We start from the raw sequence: 19,484 nt of genomic DNA, 5'->3' as shown, positions 1-19,484 counted from the left end.
GTTTTAAATGTTTTATTGTATTAAATTTGTGTAGTCTATTGATAACTTTAACGAGAAACTAAAAAACTAGGGAAAGCAAGAATGAGTTTATAATTAAATATTTGCTTTAATATACAGTTATTATTTGAGGATAATTTGAACTTGTGAAGAACTTTTGATTGATCAACAACATTTTTTTTCAAAACGACATAATGAAAAAATAAAATATATTTTTCTATCTAAAGTGACAACCCTAAACAAAGACCAGTTGGGAAAAGTCGTAGCAAAAGTGTAGGTAGATAATTATTATTAAAGCGGGACTCATTAGGAGGCGATTGTCGTCCCCACCCCGGTACAGCGCCCTCTGACATCCCCCTTGCCCCACCCGACCCCGCGCAATCGAACGGTCACCATCACACCTGACCGAACGATTTGTAAGCCATTGGCGAGGTACTTTTTGTGTACAGGATGATTCTTTTATAGTAAAATAATTAATCATATATTAAAACTGTTACACCGCGCCCGCAGACAAACTTATTGTATGTTGCGTGGCTAAATTTGTCCATTATTATAAACTAGTTATCCGTGACTCCGTTCGCGTGGAATTAAAAAAACAAAAGTGAGCCTATGTGTTCTTCCAGACTATCCTCTATAGCTATACCAAATTTCAACGAAATACGTTTAGCCTTTTAGGCTACAAACTCTAACAAACATCCATCTAAACTTTCGCATTTATAATATTAGTAAGATAGTGTTTTTTTTTAAAGATCTCAATTTAAAATAAAACATTTTTTTATTATTGATAAGTAAGTAAGTACGATCAGCCATGAGGTGACGCATGGGTCTGTTAAAAATAAATGCTAGTAACTAGATACATAGGCTACTAATCTACTACTAACAGCTTGAAGAAATATCGTAACCAAATATCTAAAAAGAAAGATATAAAAAAAAGAAAGAGAATAATAACTAATGAACATTGAATTAAAGTTACTATATATTCTTTATTGAATAAAACATGCTATAGCCATTAAAGAAAAAACAAAAAAGAAACACCCTATAGCTGTGCGCTGAGACGCTATTGGAGGACACTAGCTCAGCTTTTTATTTGTCAGCGAGTGAGCACTAAACGACGCGTCCAACTAAACGGAAAGCACATTAATTAGTGAAAATGGGTACTAACTATTGATAAAGTTTAAAAAAACGATTAGTTAAATCAAGTCAAGGTAGAATTTGATAGGTTACTAACAACTAACTTAATGCTTACTATGGTAGCCACTAAATATATTTTTTAAATAATCACGGCCGTTTCGTATTCGCCCGCTTTATACGTATAATTTAAATATTCGTCGAATCGCATTATACTACGAAATTAAAAACGATTTCAATTCAATTCACAGTCTCTCGATTGACCGGAAACGATTATTGAAACACATTAGCATTTTCGACCGATTCACGTCAAAACAGTGACGTAACTACCGGTTATAGTCAAAAGTCAAAACATTGGTTTCTTTGCTCAATGAAAGGTTAATTCCGCATTTACCGATGTTTGTTTTGATAATATGATTGATAGCTGATTTTCTTCTAAAGCATTGATGGATTTGAAGAAGAATTGCATATGCTTGTTTATTCTAAAGTAGGTTATACAAGCGTTTTATAAAGAACATTATATACAAGCCTTCAAATATCTTTATTAAACAAATCAACTCTTAAATATCTAAATAATTTCCGAATTTAATATCCAAGTTTGCAACTAATAACTTCAAGGCCTTATACTATTACTATCCCTCTTCCTTTGTAGCCATCCATGTTCAATCTTAACACTTTCCGGTTTATGTCCCCATCGTCTCATCGCATAACATAACCAAAATCTACGCAAAAGTTTAACTTTTAAAAAGTTGAAAAAAAACCCTTAATCATAAGTTCCGTATAAACTCAGGCATTTATTATTGTTCTGCTAAAACAATACCTCGGTGCGGTCGGTCGCTAATCAACGTCCAGAAGTTTATACGCTGTCCCGAACAATGATATTTAATTGTAGACAATCCTTAAGCTGCAATTCCACTGCGGACCAATGAGAAGTTTAATAAACATCTCCCTGATAATTCGTTGTGTGATGACTATGGGCCATTTTATTTAATTCAATACATAAGAGAGGGCCCGCACATTTGACTAATCTATCGCAGAACTGCTGTGCGATTGTCGATTGTTTGACTCCCAATTCTTCTGTTTAGTAGCATAATAAAAATCAAGTAATATGCGCACTTCCATAAAAGCTCAAAGGAATCAAAGCAAGACTAAATAGTTGTGAGATAGTTTGGTTTCAGATGTGCTCACATTTATATCTATACTATTATAATAAAGCGTAAAACACACACTTCTTTGTTGCCTAAGATGTCAGCAATCACAGCATATTTTTGAATAATTCTTTTTTAATAAAAAGCCCTACACTTATCTAACGCTTTAGGCTATATATTTTCACGACATTAAACTTAGGGGGTAAATATTTTGGATAAAAATGTGGGAAAGAGACCATCAAGAAAGAAAGATTGCAAAGGTTTGTCATTTTGACATTTGCTGTTGATAATTTCACAAATGTAAACAAAAAAATAAAATTTTCATAATTTCATGCGGATGAAGCCGCCCGGGAACAGCTAGTTCTTAAATATTCAGAATCCTCGGTTACCACCACAAAAAGATCTACAGACCAATTGAGGCATAAAAATTATAACTAATTAATATAATTAAATACTAAATAAGAAACACTTGTACGATATTACATTTAATTGTAGAATTCGATAACACAGTGAAACTACACCTTAAGCGAGTCGAGATCCACCGGTGCGGAAGGCGAGCAGTAAATGAGAGGAAAGCAAAACAAATATTTCACAGTTAAAAAAACGACTGTGTAACTGTAAACAAGCAGTTATAAACGTGGCCGAGTGCTGGAGTTACGTGCCGAATGTTCTTTGTGCATACAATTATCTATTTCAGACGTTTATTTCATACATTTTTTTATTAACCCGACTTCTTATTGCAGACGTTTCTAGTTTTGAGTGTGACTGTACAGATGATGTAACCCTTTCATTCTACCACTTATTTTAAATCATTAAATAAGTTTCCGTTGTTTATTAATAGTAATTTATGCCTAATTAAATGGTCCAAATCAAATTTTTCGCAACACAGTCTGGCCACAGTTTAAAAATTTTCAAATTAAAAAGAACGTAAACAAAAGCGTTCCAATTTCAAAACAAAATCAATACGTACTGGCCAGTAATAAAAATATCCACCTGAAACAACTCAATAGTGACGGTTGCGATAATCTGTGGTCATTATATCGTGAAACGTACATATAGCAGGCGTAGCATTTTTTAATTACCGACAATTATGTTACGGCCACAACGTTCGCATAAGCTTCTGTTCGTACGTTTACTGTTGCCGTAAAACAATAAAAAAAACATGTTTAGTGACACGCACACATCGCTGAACAAACAAACACGAAACGCACGTGTATCGGAGCTCACATTTTTAATCTGTATAATTTTTTTGGCGCAAATGATCAATGGTATTAAACCATTATGATAAGTTTAAAAATAAAGTTTAGAAAAAAACTTTTACAAAATTTTATTTCAACGTGAAAATCCTTTAATTTCATATGCCTTTTAATTTTTATACAAAATTAATGTGGGTTTTTGCTCTATTTCTTTCACAAGCATGTTTATAGCATAATTGTTGAGTTTAAATGATTTTAATTTAAATAATTTTAATTATTTAAAAATTCAACTTTTTTTCTTTTTAACTGTATTTAACTTAATATTTAAAGTTATTTATTTGAATATTAAATTATATTATTTTAATTAAAACCTACACTAGGATATGTAAGAACATAATGTTTTTCAATTATGACGTCGTAATAGAAAACATTTTTCTTCAAAGATCACATTGTATCAATGTGTACCGGAAATGTCAATATACACATACCAATAAATACTGCTAATAGAAGTTTATTTTGTAATTTTTCGGCACGAACTGTGTATTAGACGCGTTTGTAGAGAATATGTAAACTACGAATACAGACATGTGACTAGGGTTGACACTGCAAAAAAATATTTATGAACACATATTGCCCCAAATCAGGAGATTTTTCACACGCATATATCGCATTCAAATTATATGACACCTCGTAATATCATCAAGAAAATCTCTCTCTCTCTCTCTCTCTCTCTCTCTTTCTCTCTCTCTCAAAAGAAAAGAATCGGTGCATAGAGATTCTACATTCCTGCGCATATTTTCTTATAATTATAAAAAACAATAACAGGACAAAATTTAAAGAAACAAGTTTATGCAATTAAACGTAATTGACAACCCTGCGTAAACGATAAAAACCCATTTGAACGATCGAAAAATAGCGATGATTGTAAAGTTTACGCTAAAGTCGTTTTTATCAAAACGCCGGAGTGATTGCGCGAGTGACCGCACGGGGGCGTTGCATTGTGCGCTAATTAATTGCAAAGAAACTAACGACGTAATACTAAAACGAATCTTAAATACTTCATTCGTTAGCACCGCTTACAATTTAATGACGTCATTTGTAGAGAGATGTTACATGATTGGGCCCCGTGAGTTTTTATTAATTTCCCGATATCGGAATTTTTATATTTCTCTTCAATATAATGTCAAAAATAATGTAACGTCAAAATCCATAAAGGGCCATTGCACATTCACACTTTTCTACATATTTTGTAAGAATCATTAGAGAACGTAAAGCGATATTAACTATTGTTGGTAAATAAGGTAATACAGTTTTATATAAATACTTCCCCGCGACTCCGTCCGCGTGATTTAAATAAAAATCGTACCCTATGTGTTCTTCCAGACTATCCTCTGCATCTATGCCTAATTTCATTAAAATCCGCCGTTTAGGCTACGTACTTTATCCAACATCCAACCATCCATCTAAACTTTCGCATTTATAATAACCACTATAAAAAATACAATCCGCGGATTAGTAAAGTGATACAAAAGATCAAAACAATTGTCAATGATTGAAAAAAAAAACAAAAACATCGTTATTGTTTCTTATAAATTCTGATCTAAATCTATCTTCGGAAGAAATCATCTTAATCCTTTGATGTCTTACAAGACAAACGGATATCCAAATCTTTGGTTCACCGTTACCATTTCCGCGGATGTTTAATTTCTGTACTAAAGAGGCAAAAGAATTACCATAAACGCACCAATCAATCAAAACGCATCAACGTCTCAATTAAGGTACCAAATGGCAATAGAGGCGGCCATTTTACAAAACCGTTTAGAAATCAATTATCGTACCACAAAGCGTCGTTGCGGACCGAATTAACCTCATCCGAGGCGAGCGGCCGCATGTGTGTTGCTATAAAAATAAAACTGAATAGCTGCTGGCAAGACTATGCTCTTCCGTGCACCGTTTAGTATGTAGACAAGTTAACTGCTAATTTTTAAAATCATTAAGATATCAGTTGGTAAACACTAGCTAGATGAGTTGAGGTACGGGTGTAAGCGAAGATCTGGATGAGATCAACAAGCCGCAAGGAATAGAATTATAAAGAAGAGGCATATATCCAGTAGTTGATAATTAAGACTGGCATAATGATGATGTTCTTAAAATAAAAATAAACTGAAAACAACATACGTCTCATGACACCTATCTGTAAAAAACCTTCGAAACACCCACCTGTCAGGGGGTACACCACTATTATGTTATAATTCCTCAATACTCATACATAATGGAAAATGGCGTACATTCTTCCATCAAGTGTAGTCAGCACTAACCGTTTTGATATTCAACGTCTTACGTAGAAACGTTGCCACGTATATTCTCCAATGGGGAAAAATAATTAAAAGCAAAAAAGGCAATTATTTAATATAATTGACAATATTTAATCTACTTGTACAAGTATTCAATGTCGACTAAACGCTCCTTCAATACTTCCGAGCACAGTAAACAGGTAGGGGAAAGATATGAAAAGTTTACGCTACTGAAATGTAAATGTGCCTCAATGAAATCAAATGAATGAATACGTACAATTTATTTAAAGATCAAATCTTACATTAAAAAACTCATTAGGACACATAATATTGGTACTAATACGATGAACTTTCTCGTAATCTCATTTTAAATACTTTTAGATAAGGTTTTGTAGAAGTAAATAAAAGAATAATTTAAAATATGACAGAAAAAATACTATGTTCTCTTGTTTAATAATCTTTACAGTAAAAGATTTAGGTCGATATCTTATTTTGTTAATATAACAGAAATTCGGTAGAAGCAGCCAGCTCGGCCATTATATTTAAACATGCTTCCAGTATAATATTACGTTTTATTAGTTTACAACAGATAATTAACAAGTTTCCTAGAACATGCACACGTGACGTCGTCTATTAATTTTATTTTAAAACTTTTTTGTCGCTTCGACTAAGACAATGTTTACGTTAAAACTCTGGCACGAAAAGAGTTGGGTTGCTTTTAATAGGTCTTTAAGATTTTTTTTTAATACATGATGCGTTCTTGTTTTTCATATCGTTAAATGCGTTTTGAGAAACGTTTATTGTATTTGAAGGTAAATAATAATACCTCTGTTTTATCTGTATTTGTGATTTTAGACAATAAATCTTCTCCTAGAGCGCACACACTTTTGACTAACCTATGCCACAACTGTTTAGTCTCGCTTTGATTCCCATGAGCTTATATGGAGGTTAAAAGACAATCGACAATCGCACAACAGTTGTGCGATTGTCGATTATTTGGTATGCCAAATAGGTGACATTCGCATATGCTTATCAAACTCTAACAAGAATGTTGATAAGTCCGCTAATGACAGATATATTACTAATAACATATTAAACTCTCTACAAGTAATTAATCTGTGTCCGCATTAAAAGCGTAATGTAGTGTTCTTAGTAGTACGTAGATCGAAGTAAATCCGTCAAAGATAAACAGAGGTAGCGTTTGGACGCGGCGGAAACGTCCCAATCCTTTGTGAGCGTCTCCGGCGCGTCTGTCTGTCCGTCTGTCACAAGCATGAGGCGCTATGTTACCACTACCGATCGGAATTGACAAACTTCCGCGTCTATTACTGTGAATGTTGATTCCAATAGTGATAGCCCAATTTTAAGTTTTTAAATAAATAAATTAATTTAATGCTAACGATAAATACATAGGGAAAACCATAGATACATAGACCATTACTTGGAAACTAACAGCTATTGCTAACATCCACAAATGACCAACCATCAGCGCCAAAATGGCGAAAATAACATTAACACAAAATATCACAGTTTATAGCCTATCCATTTTTAGAGGTCAGTGATTAGGATGCATAGATTTTGTTACATTGTGCCATAAAATTTGGAGTACATAAGAATTAAACCATTTCGTATAAATTGTGTTATTATTCAAACTATATTTTAATTTTAACAATGTACTTAAAAGACATTAGGAAAAAAAAAAGTATTTTAAACAATTTAAAAACTGGCTGTATGAATGACGTAACAAAATAAAAAAATGTAAATAGTAAAGATAATGCGCTCTCATAGCTAACCATCCGGCAACTTTTTCCAGGAGCATTACAAATAGACAATACGTAAACCGCTCCGTTAGATTTGTTTATGTTTATTTAAATTTACATTCATACACGATTTTCGTATCATTTGCGCTTTGTAGTCCTGGTAATGGCCGTTCTAGTGTTGTTCTCGTGAATAGTGTTGTAATTATTTTTCCATAGTTAACCTACAAGAATATTACTTACAAAATCGTTTTTGAGACTATAACCTATAAGAAACCTTGGATAAGGTTATGTGAAATGTCAAAATTTTCTATGTTAAAAATTAATTTGAATGATGTAAAAATAAAGCGGCGAAATACAAAATAAAATTATTTGTCAACTTGACAGTACCTTTCGACAAACGATTTTTTAATAAGATAAAATTATCGGTAATTTTAAAAAGATACACAAGACAACATACTATACGCAATATGAAAGCTAATAATCATAATAACGGCGGTTTTTTTTTACCGATACACAAAAAAAAAGGCATCACTTTTCGATTCGACATCCCTCGAATAGAAAACCAGAGCGAGTTATTTCCACTAAATATGTGCTACTGTTTCCGTGTAAGAACAATAAACATGCCTCCATATTGTTTTAGCACCGACATGATGGCACGAGATAGTTCAATTGTGTACTTCTAACTGCGATTCAAAGGAAATTTAGAATGTTATTTGGCTTTTAGTTAATACTAGATTTCAGACAATAAATGTAAAAATACTTCTGCGATTTAAGAGTTACTCGCCTATTAATGTTATTTCTGTATCTATTCAAATAAAACAGAGTAAAGAATAAACACCGTTGAACGCAAACGTATTTTGTAGGCGTAGTTTATTAAAAATAACAGCTTAGTTTAAAAAAATTAAAGCATCAAAATATTTATTATAGGTTTAAACTCACAGTAATATCTACGCCTACATTAATAATTAAAAATGTCCGATACTAAAATAAACTAATTTATATAAACGATAACTTTGGCACAATTATTTGATTTTAATGTGTTGCCCACGCGTGACGGAGATCCCGCGAATTGGATTTAGAAATGGCGGGAAATTATCGACAGATGTCAAAATGTGCGCCATTAAAATTAAAAGAAAAATTACTTTTATATAAATTGGTGTCCTGATTTTATTAAAAATATTACTATTTTACTTGGTATCGCTATATTGCTGTACATTAATTTTCGTTCCAAAGAGTGTTCCAATTAGCTGCTGTTCAATGCTTTTGGTTATTTAAAAAGTTTTAATTTTTGGAACATTATATAGTAACTACTAACTTAGTTATTTCGACTTAACTGTAAGCACAGTTCTGAGTAGACCACCCACGATCACCTGACGATCTCCAGAGCACGGTAGCTCTCGAATGAATTCCTTGAAAACTTTTTATATCATTTCATTGTTTTACATGTGAATTAGAATTGTTTGTTTTAATTTAATTAGACAGGCCGTATAGACAGGGAGCATATTCTAAACAGATATGAAATGACACTTACCAACTCGATGACCAACCGCTTCTGTCAAATCTATAGGTGCCATCTATACTGTATTGCCGACGCACTTATATGCACCATGCCCTCAAACACTTTCCTATAGACCGCGTCGTTATCGAATGCGTAACCATATTTAAAAGTGCTTACTAACACTGACACGCCCGATTATTCTTCTGTGATGTTCGAAATCCAAACATTTTCAATAACCTTCAAGGACGCCAAACGACCTATTGCCCCATTGCAACATCCAACCAGGGAGTCATTGAGACCTACCCTCTTGTGTGGAAGAATAAAAACATATCAGGCTACCCGCACTAAATCTGTTTAATCTCACCGCGAAATTTAAATTCATAGTCGGCTGACGAAGTACAGAAAACTGAATTAAAAACGCTGATCTAGCGAAGTTAGATAAGATTGGATACTTTGTTAAAAATGCTACTGTTTTCTTTTTATTAAAACATCTTTACTATATGTATTATTCTAGAAACTATTGCGATATATATTTACACATGTGTAGTGTTTGGCGCACACTGATGAATTTATCTGTGTTTAGTGTTGCCAGTTAATCGAATAAACAGTTTAAATCGAAATCGATAAAACGCAGGCCGTACGGAACCAAATAAAACCCAATCTCGTAACGTTGAGCGACTTATTTATTTAAGTGGTACAAACAGACGAACCTCCCGTCATTATTTACATCGACCACACATAAAATGTGACCTCGGTTGTTACTGCCCGTACAACGTTTTTATGGCTTTTTATCGGTTCTCAATTGTTTTAGTTTTCTACAATGGCATAGGTAAGAGGTCGTTTTAACAGGATATCGAGGTTTTATGTGGTGTTTAACGCATATGTAGTAGCTATAGAGTACCGACATATATTTTTGTACATTGTAGTTTGTAATAGTTTATTTGTTTATTTGTTTGCCGTGAGCGCTTTTACAAAAACTTTATGTATATGTAACTATTTTACTTTTTGTTCAGAGAAAATAAGATAGATAGTATTTTCTGTTTGAAATTAGGCAATTAAATTAAGGAATTTCCACTGTGTTTTGAAATGACGGCAATTTAATTTCGGTATACATCAATTTATTTTTAAAGTTAGAACATTCTGATATGCTCTTTGATTTTTCCTCTTGCGAGAACTTCTTGCATGCCATATATTAGACTTAAAAGACAATAAATTTGGTCAAATAAATAGGCATAATATGTAATAAACAATTATAAAAACCTTTCAGTGAAACTTTGAAAACGGACCTAAAGTTTTAAAATATCGATTCTCTTCGCTGAAAACACTTAAATTCTTCAAAACTGAACAATTTCATAAAATATACATTTCATAGACAACAGATGGCTCTGTTTTTGACTTTAATTTTTTTTTAACCCGCAATTCTAAAACAACCGATTTTATTTGTATATCTAATTCATAATTATATTGAGTTTCATATTGTTTTTATGTTATTTAGAATTAAAAAAATACCGTAACTTTAGTTGAAGTAATAAATAAACGCAAATTCGTAAGAGTATCCGAATTGAATGTCACTTTTAGTAAAAATGACGTTTGCTGACAGTTGTGCTTTGTTATCGTGCAGAATATTTTCCACTTATTTTACAAGAACAAAATTTTCGTGTATTAGTGCAGTCAGATTTCATATGGATATAAGAGATGAAGCGAAGTCCGCAATGGAAATCGTTAACGTTCCGCCGATTGTATCAACATACCGACAGGCATTGCATACCTTCGATGACAAGTACAAAAGCGATCTTAAGACAAACTTACTTAAGTTAAAATCTATGATGAATAATTTAAAAGCGGAAGATTTGGGATACGATAATACTCTAAGTGATCCGGGGACTTGGCGGAGACCGAACAAGGCGCCGTGTACATATGTGGAAGTGTTTCAAAATAGTCTTGTAAATATGAGTATATTTGTTTTAAAGCCGGGTTTTAAAATGCCAATGCATGACCATCCACATATGCACGGGCTACTGAAAGTGATCTCTGGTGCTGTACGTATAAGAAGTTTTACGGAATTTCCGCTCAAAGAGGCTGTTAATGAAATTGATTTCGCAATTCGTGCTAAACACGAAGCCGCTCGTATCGCGCACGGGATTCATAAACGTAGAAGATTATTTGCGACAATATCACAAGACTCAATATGTGCTGCGAATAGTGAAACTTGTGTTCTAACACCAACAATATCAAATTATCATGAAATTGAAGCATTGGAAATGCCAGCTGCATTTTTTGATATACTTTCCCCACCTTATGACACACTTATAGAAGACATAGGACCTAGAAGATGTAGATATTATTATGTAGCTAATGAAATAAGCACCAATTTAGTTGAATTACAAGAAACAAAAGTGCCAGATTGTTTTTATTGTGATCAAGTACCATACTTAGGTCCATATCTTGGGTAAGAATTATTAATAATTATTAAAACAAGTTATTTTTATATATTGAAGTTAAGACACATATATCTATGTTACCACAGTAACTTGTATCTAGTTAGTACTGGTGTTTAAATCTATTGCTAATAATTTTTCAGTGTTTTTAATTAAAAATGCTCATTGTTTTGTTCCATATGACAATTTATTTAAAAATGAAGATAACCAAAACTGCTAAATCGCAAGGATTTCTCAAACATCTCAAGTTGAAAGCAAAACTTGTAATGTTCTGTTCTTTTAAATTTTACTTTAAAATAAAAGTAGATACTATAATCAACTGCGAAGAATTAAAAAAAGCAATACCGACTGAATACATATAAAAGATGAATATACACAAACATCAAAAAGATTCAAACTGAAAAAGAATAGTTTTGGCATGTGAGATTTCGACCCAGTTTTTTTATTAACTCTTACTTCCACTGCAGATATTTTGTGTATGTGTTATATACTTTGTGACACTCTAGGAAAGACTATTAATCAATTGACACCTCATTCATTAAAATTGGTTCATTTGTTGAGGCTGTAGGGATTATTCCCAACCGTCACTCTGCTCTGTCCCTACATGAGGAGAGATGAGAATGAAAAGGTTCATCCATCTCACCTTTAGGTAATGAGGGGACAGTTGGAACTTATTTTATTTCATAACAGTTCTATCTGTTACCTTATTGGTGTTAGTAGGACTAAAAGGTGGGACAGGAGAAACATTTTATTATTATGTGTGGCAGAGAGGGGCGACGGTTGGGAATAATCCGGCTGTAGGATATCACAATAGAATTTACATATACAGAAAAAATATACAGACATATTACATACTTTCTTCTTTTAGGAAGTAGGTCAACAAAGACAGACACAAACTTACATACACACATTTACACAAAAAGTTTTTTACACATTGTGCAAATGGAAATATGTGTTGAAATTTTTTTATCTATTTTGATTAAAAAAAATGGTTATTACCATTTTGCTTGTTTTCTGAGACATTGTTACCTAATGTTCAAGTTAATGGACCAAAAATGTTATATATAAGCTTAGTATTGGCGGATAGTGAAAATGGTAGAGGCTTAGGTAAATATATCTTATAAAATATTTAGGGCCTGTCCCACCAAATTGTTAATGTCTGATAACAATCGAACATGTAAAATATGTGATGGAAATATCGGATTTTGTTCCCTTATCTGACTGTGACATCATTTTTAAGCTATCTGAGCCTCTATCAGCCAGTGGTGGGATAGGCCCTAAATGTCCATAGTAAGGGTTTTCTAAAAACAGTTACAAAAATAAAGATAATGCGTTTTTGTAACTTTTTTAGGAATGGAATCTAATGTTGAATTATATTTGAAAAATATTTATAATAAATGTCAATTTTGTAAAACTAATAGTACAAAATATATCTATGTTTATTATATAAATATTTATATGAAATAGTATATTTATAATATTCATTAAATCAAATAAAAGAGTAGTGAATGTGGTCAATTTTACTTGCCACATTTATGATATATCTATGCTAAGCTTGCTTAAGGAACTTGTGAGTTTGACATATTAAAAACTTTTTTGTAATTTTTTGCAAAATATTTTTTTTGGTCCTGTTATTTTGTAACTGGTGGGTCAGTGGTTTGAAACATTTTATTTTCACATGATATAAAGAAAATGTACTCATTTTTTATACCTGAGATAGGTTTAAAAAATTTTGTCATTTATTTGGATATTACAAACTTGTAATTTATACACAAAATTACTGTATACAAAATAATGTATACTAAGATAAGTTCTAGGAATATGACTTATAAAGGCCTAATCTACCAACTAATAATAATTTAAAATAAAAAATAGGTAAAAAAAAACAAAGGTTATAAAAAAAAATTTAATGTCATTTTAGCATCACAATTTAATTTAGTTTTCAGTAGGTATTAACAGAATTTGATATTAACAGTATTAAAAATGTAAAATCTTAAGATATTATTGTTAATAGGCACTTTGTAAACAAACTATACTAATATGACCCTGCATTATGTTAAAAACTATCTATTTATATTTAATCTTCATAATAAACTTTATTTTATAAAATACAGAGCATATTTCACGCCTGCAACCCCAAGGGGCAGGCAGAAAGTATTATTTTCAAATCGGTACATTTACATTTCTCGATTCATCCGCTTATACAGGGTGATTTTGGACAGAAAAATTACAAGACCTTTGATCCATCTGTTAAGAATTACCTTGTTATAAGCAAATGCATACTTATTAGTTTAAGGTGACTCTTCTATATTATATTAAAAGTCACCTTTTTGGTCAGAGTATGTCAGTCAAGGATAACCCTTGTCACCAATTAATTACACTTATTTCTCAGTTAATTAACACAAAGGATTTAATATACAAAAAGTTTTCTCCTGTTAAAATTAATTCATTCTTTAAATAGGTGTTAATTATATGCAATAGTTATTGTTACATACTCTACCACTGATAATAGTAGAATTGTTTGCTTTTTTAAAATAAATAAATCTAATAAAACCTCTTTTTATAAAATAATTTTTTCAGCACTATATTAGTTTAATATTTTTCACTTACTACAAAAAATACTCCATATTTTGTATCCAGTTTTATCTACATTTTGTTTTAACAAAATAGTATTTTTAAAATATTAGATTTTAATGTTTTTTTAAGTTCACTGTACTTTTAAAATGTTTAACATTCCTTTATTGTAATTACATGTAAAAATTCACAAGACATTCACCAAATAATCACAATTTATTTATTGTTTGCTTAAGGATTAATTTGAATTTATTGTTGATCTCTTATTATGGAATGTGCAGTGACAGAGAAGGGGACGCATATGTTATGTCCCCCTTTTTGCGTCATTTTCTCTTTTGGGTAAAGGTAGACAACGAATCTATAAATTCGTAATAAGTTTAGCGGTCACTTCCCTGTTTTAGCTAATTTCTGTGGCCGTTTGTCACCTTATACTAATATAAAAAAGCGTATTGATATATATTGAAGTCTCGGTTTTGTTAAAGAGAGTAAGAGATGGCAATAATTATTAATATGATTCGTGCGGGATTATTCCCAACCGTCACCCCGCTCTGTGCCCACGTGAGAATAAAAAGTTTCATTCGTCCCAACTATTGCGACGAGGGGACGGTTGGCAGTTATTTTATTTCATAACGGTTCCATCTTTCACCTTATTGGTAATAGTGAGACTAAAAGGTGGGACGGATATGGTATATGATATATGGTATATGGTATATGGTATATGGACGGACGGACGGAGTGACGGTTAGGAATAATCACTCGTGCGCAGGTTTGCCGATGACTTGTGACGTCACGTGTTCGCATACCCGTAACTAAACTAAACAGCTGGTTAGCCTCGCTTTGATTCCTATGAGCTTATATGGAAGTGTGCACACTACTCGATTTTTAGTTGTGGAACTAAACAGTTGAATTGGCTGCGAAACAGTCGACAATCGCACAGCAGTTGTGACAAAAATCGAGTTTTGTGCACCTCCATATAAGTTCATAGGAATTAACGCGAAACTAAACAGTTGTGCGATTGTTTAGTCAATGTTGTGCGCCTGCCCTTACTGATGGTACTGACTCGACGATAGGGGGTCGATGTTAGTAGGAGTCATCAGCAAACCCACGCTAATAAAAAATGTTTGGGCGTAAAAAAAAATATGACAAAAGATGTCTATTATTATGTAAGATATAATTAGGTATAAGGTTGTTTTGTGGACATGGTATACATGTATTGTTAATAAAAATTTGTTACTGAATTTTTTTTGTAGTTTTTTTTACAAAAAAGATCCCCTAGTCCCTATGAAGGGTCTGCAGTGTGCTGCTTTCCCATTCATTTTTTCAGCCGTCATATCTGAATCCACTCCCTTAAGCATATCCTCTTTCAGTCTTAACACTTCCTGGTTAATGCCTCCATCCTCTACTCCCATACTACGCTAGCATTTACAAACGCTAGTAAACTTTTAGAATAAATGAGTTTTAGGATAATTTTGATGAAAAAAAATCGCTAGTTGCCGGAATTTTCAAAAAAAATTGTTTCTGAAGTTTGTAAGAGAGCAAGTATGATTTTTTATGTGTTAAATTAAGTGTTTCGACATTGGAGATCTCCAAGATTACCTGTACTAATAGTATGAAGGGGAAAGATTTGGATTTTTGTATGTATAGAAATAACTCAACAACTAATGGACCGATTTCTAAAATCCTTTCACCATTAAAAAGCGTCATCAGGAAGTAACATAGGCTATGGTTTTTTTTTAATCACATGCGGGCGAAGTCGCGAGCAACAGCTAATCTTGTAATAACTATCTTTTCGATATCGATTCACGTTTAAGAACAGTGTAAATAACATTCCTCGAGATGAGTTCGACCATTTATCATTTTATCTTCGATAAATAAGAAAAACATGTCATGATAAGATATATCTTTATTGAAATAATACAAGTGAAGAGTAAATTATAAAAAAATATTAACATAGCACGCAAAATATGAGTTTCATTTAAACAAAATTAAATACTTCTTAAACATTTTATTAAGGCTTTCAGACAGCACCTTTTACATAACCTCTATCTACATTGTTCTTTTTTATATTTCTACATTTTTTTATTGTACTTTTTTATTATTTTTTAACAACATAAACATAAGTTAATTTTTAAAAAAATCTTTAATAAACCAGCTATAATAGATGTACTTATTAAATTGAAAAAAAAAAACTTTAAGTAACACTTTGTATTATAATTTTCAAATTATTAAGAATTGATTTCCCAACAGTTTATAATTAATATAGTGCAATGAACTATTTGTGTTTTTTTTAATCTATAAAAATATTTGCAACTTAAAAAATAATCAAACCTCTACCGATTTTAACAAGATTAAAAAACGATGATATGAGCATATTTTATTATTCGATATAGCATACATTTATACTTACCAAAAAAAAAGGATTTTATTATAATTTAACTCAAAAAATTGTATGTTAGTTAATCATGATTGAAGAAAAACTTAGTTAATATTTTCAATTATTATTTTTATTAAAGAAATTTGTATTTCGATAAAAAAAAAGATAAAAAGTCGACGTGACAGAATTATCTCTTATTTCTATCACCATATCTGATATAATATCGAATGTTTTGAGCATTTTTACATTACAATGTAAATAAACATACAATAGGATTCCGTAAAATTCCAATAAGAATAAAAAATCTAGATTGTTCCAATAAATGCAATTTTTTACAAATGCTACAACATGGATTTTTTTCCTTTTAAATGTAATTCGATTTTCAAAGTAACAATGTTTTGTATCTGTAAGTTAACATTTTCTTATATTTTCAAACATTTCCTTAATTGTTAAAAAACTGAGCAAGATTTTAAAATATTATTACGTAAATTTAAAATTTACCTTTTGTGGTTTGTTTCAAATAATTTTCACATTACAATATATTACAATTTTCATATATAAATGACATTATTATTCTACATTTGAGCTCTAAACTGTCGAAAAAAAGTATTAAAGAAAAATATAACCACACTTATTTACATTAAAACAAATATTTAGTCATACTGAAAAAATGATATTGACGGGTGAAAGCCTATTTTTTTTCAACCGCCATTTTACGCGATATTGACTCATATTTTCAGAATTTGAAATATGAAATAAATAATGAAGTATGCAGAATTATGGTAATTTTAATATAGAACCGATCTTAGTCTCGATTGAAATTATTTTCAGGATTTGCTTCTGTTTTGTTCTCTAAAAATGAAAACTTTAAATGGCTCTCTGAACATTTAATCTAATGGCGCTTAAAACAAATAACCTTTCACCCTTCGATATCAAGATGTTTTCTATGTTTTTTTCATTAAAAATCCATAGCAGAGTTTTTAAAAAATCTGCTTGGAACATTTCTTTTGTAACCAGAAAGCTATTAAAATATTTGAAAACATAGATTTAAAATATCCACTAATTTTACTTAAGACACTATTCATTGTACTTATAATCTCTGGAGACTAGTGAAAAAGATAATAAAAAAGTATACAATCTGTTATTAAATAAAAAGCTAACAGCATAAAAAACTGTCTTTGGCTGTTTTTGTCCTTTTTTACATATTTATAAGAGCAGTAGCTGCATAATGCGTTAAAATCCAATACCGAAATAACAGATTGTCGTCTCTTTCATTCTGCACGAATGAGACAAAGATAGCAATATTCTTTTGTACAGTCAGCTAAAAAAATGAATATAATAAATTTACAGACACTTGTATATGGTTGAAACATACAAATTAGTCTATTTTTCAGACTACAAATTAAAGTCATTAATAAACATATGCATAATTATTATTGAAACTGAAGGTGAATAAATTTTGTAAATGAATACACATTTATGATGCTGACTGTACTTATACATGTATATCTACTATGAAAATTAACAAATAAACTTAAAATATTTCATTTTTTAAAGACGCCTTATTATTGTATATTTGAATTGATTTTCTAAATGTTTCTTTCTGTAGGTGCGAAATAATTTGTAACAAGTTTTAATAAAATTTTGTTCAATGATAAAAGATATTGAAATGGACGGGGTTTTATAAATTTTCTTACTAATGTTTGTAAACAAATGTAATAAAGAGCTATCACCGCATTCATATAATTTAGTGAAAATTGTTAGAAAGAAAATTAAAAATTCTTACAAAAGTCAAAGAGTAAAAAAAAATTTAAGCGTTTTTATTTTGAATATGCCAAAGATTAACGAAAATAAAAATGTATTCCTTATTTACAAATTTTAGATTGATTTGAAATAGAACATTTATTACAAATACAGATAAAAAACACAATGAATTTATTATATATAAATGTTTTCTTTTAATTTTAGATTTAAGGATACTTTTAGTATCTAAAATCTATAAAAATTGTAACATTAAGGCAGTGACATATTTAAATTATATTTACTATTGAAGATTAAAATAATTTTAACATGCTTTATTTCTACAGAACTATTAAATGAACACAATTTTCGATACATTTGAGACAAAATTTTATTATTATCATAGAATATTTCAATTATGATTATTACAATTTTCATTTAAAAGTATTTTGTTAAATAGGATTAATCCCAACCGTCACCCTTCTTGTCCCCATGTGAGAACAAAAGTTTCATCCGTCCCACCTTTCAGTCCCACTATCACCAATAAGGTGATAGATTTAACCGTTATGAAATAAGTTCCAACCGTCCCCTCGTGGCAAAGGTGAGACTGATTAAACTTTTTATTCTCATCTGTCTCCACGTGGTGACAGAGCGGGGTGACGCTTCAAAAGAATCCGTTAAATAATACACAATAAAATGAAACATTATTAAAATTATTAATAATCATTAACATATTTTATTATTGATTTTTTATATTCAATAAAATAAAAAAAGATTACAATTTTAAAAATATTAAAGATGATTTTTAACGAACTTTTTGATTAAAAATTTCTATTTGTCAATTTATTTATGATATATTTGTATTGTTTATATTTTATTAGTAATAATTTGATTTATTTGAACGTCATGTCTATGCAGGGAGCACAGGTCTGTGTCCGACGCCGGCCGCCATGTCGAATACCGCCTGAGCTACTTCTGCTGCCAATTTATCTGCCGACTGGAAACACAATTTTTTTAAATCATACTTCATACTAATATTACAAATGCGAAAGTTTAGATGGTTGGATGTTAGAGTTTGTAGCTTAAACTGCTGAACGGATTTCGATGAAATTTGGTATAGGTGTAGATAGTGTGGAAGAACACATAGGTTAATTACTCTTTTATTCCCGGACGAGGTCGCGGGCGAAAGCTAGTATATTAGGCCTATTTAGTCCCTTTCCCTTTTCACACCTTTCCCAGCTTTGGTGACGAGGGGACGGTTGGAACTTATTAATTTCATCACGGTTCCATCTGTCACCGTATTGGTGATAGGGGGACATGTGAAATGTTTTAATCTC

At 31.0% G+C, this 19,484-nt stretch overlaps 1 protein-coding gene across 1 annotated transcript; it reads left to right on the top strand.

The window, feature by feature from the left end:
* The first annotated feature begins 10,612 nt into the window (after positions 1-10,612).
* On the top strand, positions 10,613-12,643 carry LOC106102945 (2-aminoethanethiol dioxygenase). Its single transcript, XM_013282566.1, has one exon. It carries the CDS (start codon positions 10,704-10,706, stop codon positions 11,472-11,474), a length of 771 nt encoding a protein of 256 aa, XP_013138020.1. The 5' UTR covers positions 10,613-10,703; the 3' UTR covers positions 11,475-12,643.
* Positions 12,644-19,484: the final 6,841 nt, after the last annotated feature.

This window comes from Papilio polytes, unplaced genomic scaffold, assembly GCF_000836215.1.
Source record: "Papilio polytes unplaced genomic scaffold, Ppol_1.0 DF823890.1, whole genome shotgun sequence".
Lineage (NCBI taxonomy): Eukaryota > Metazoa > Arthropoda > Insecta > Lepidoptera > Papilionidae > Papilio > Papilio polytes.
Note: the sequence above shows the minus strand (reverse complement) of the source record. Positions and strands in the feature narration are given on the sequence as shown.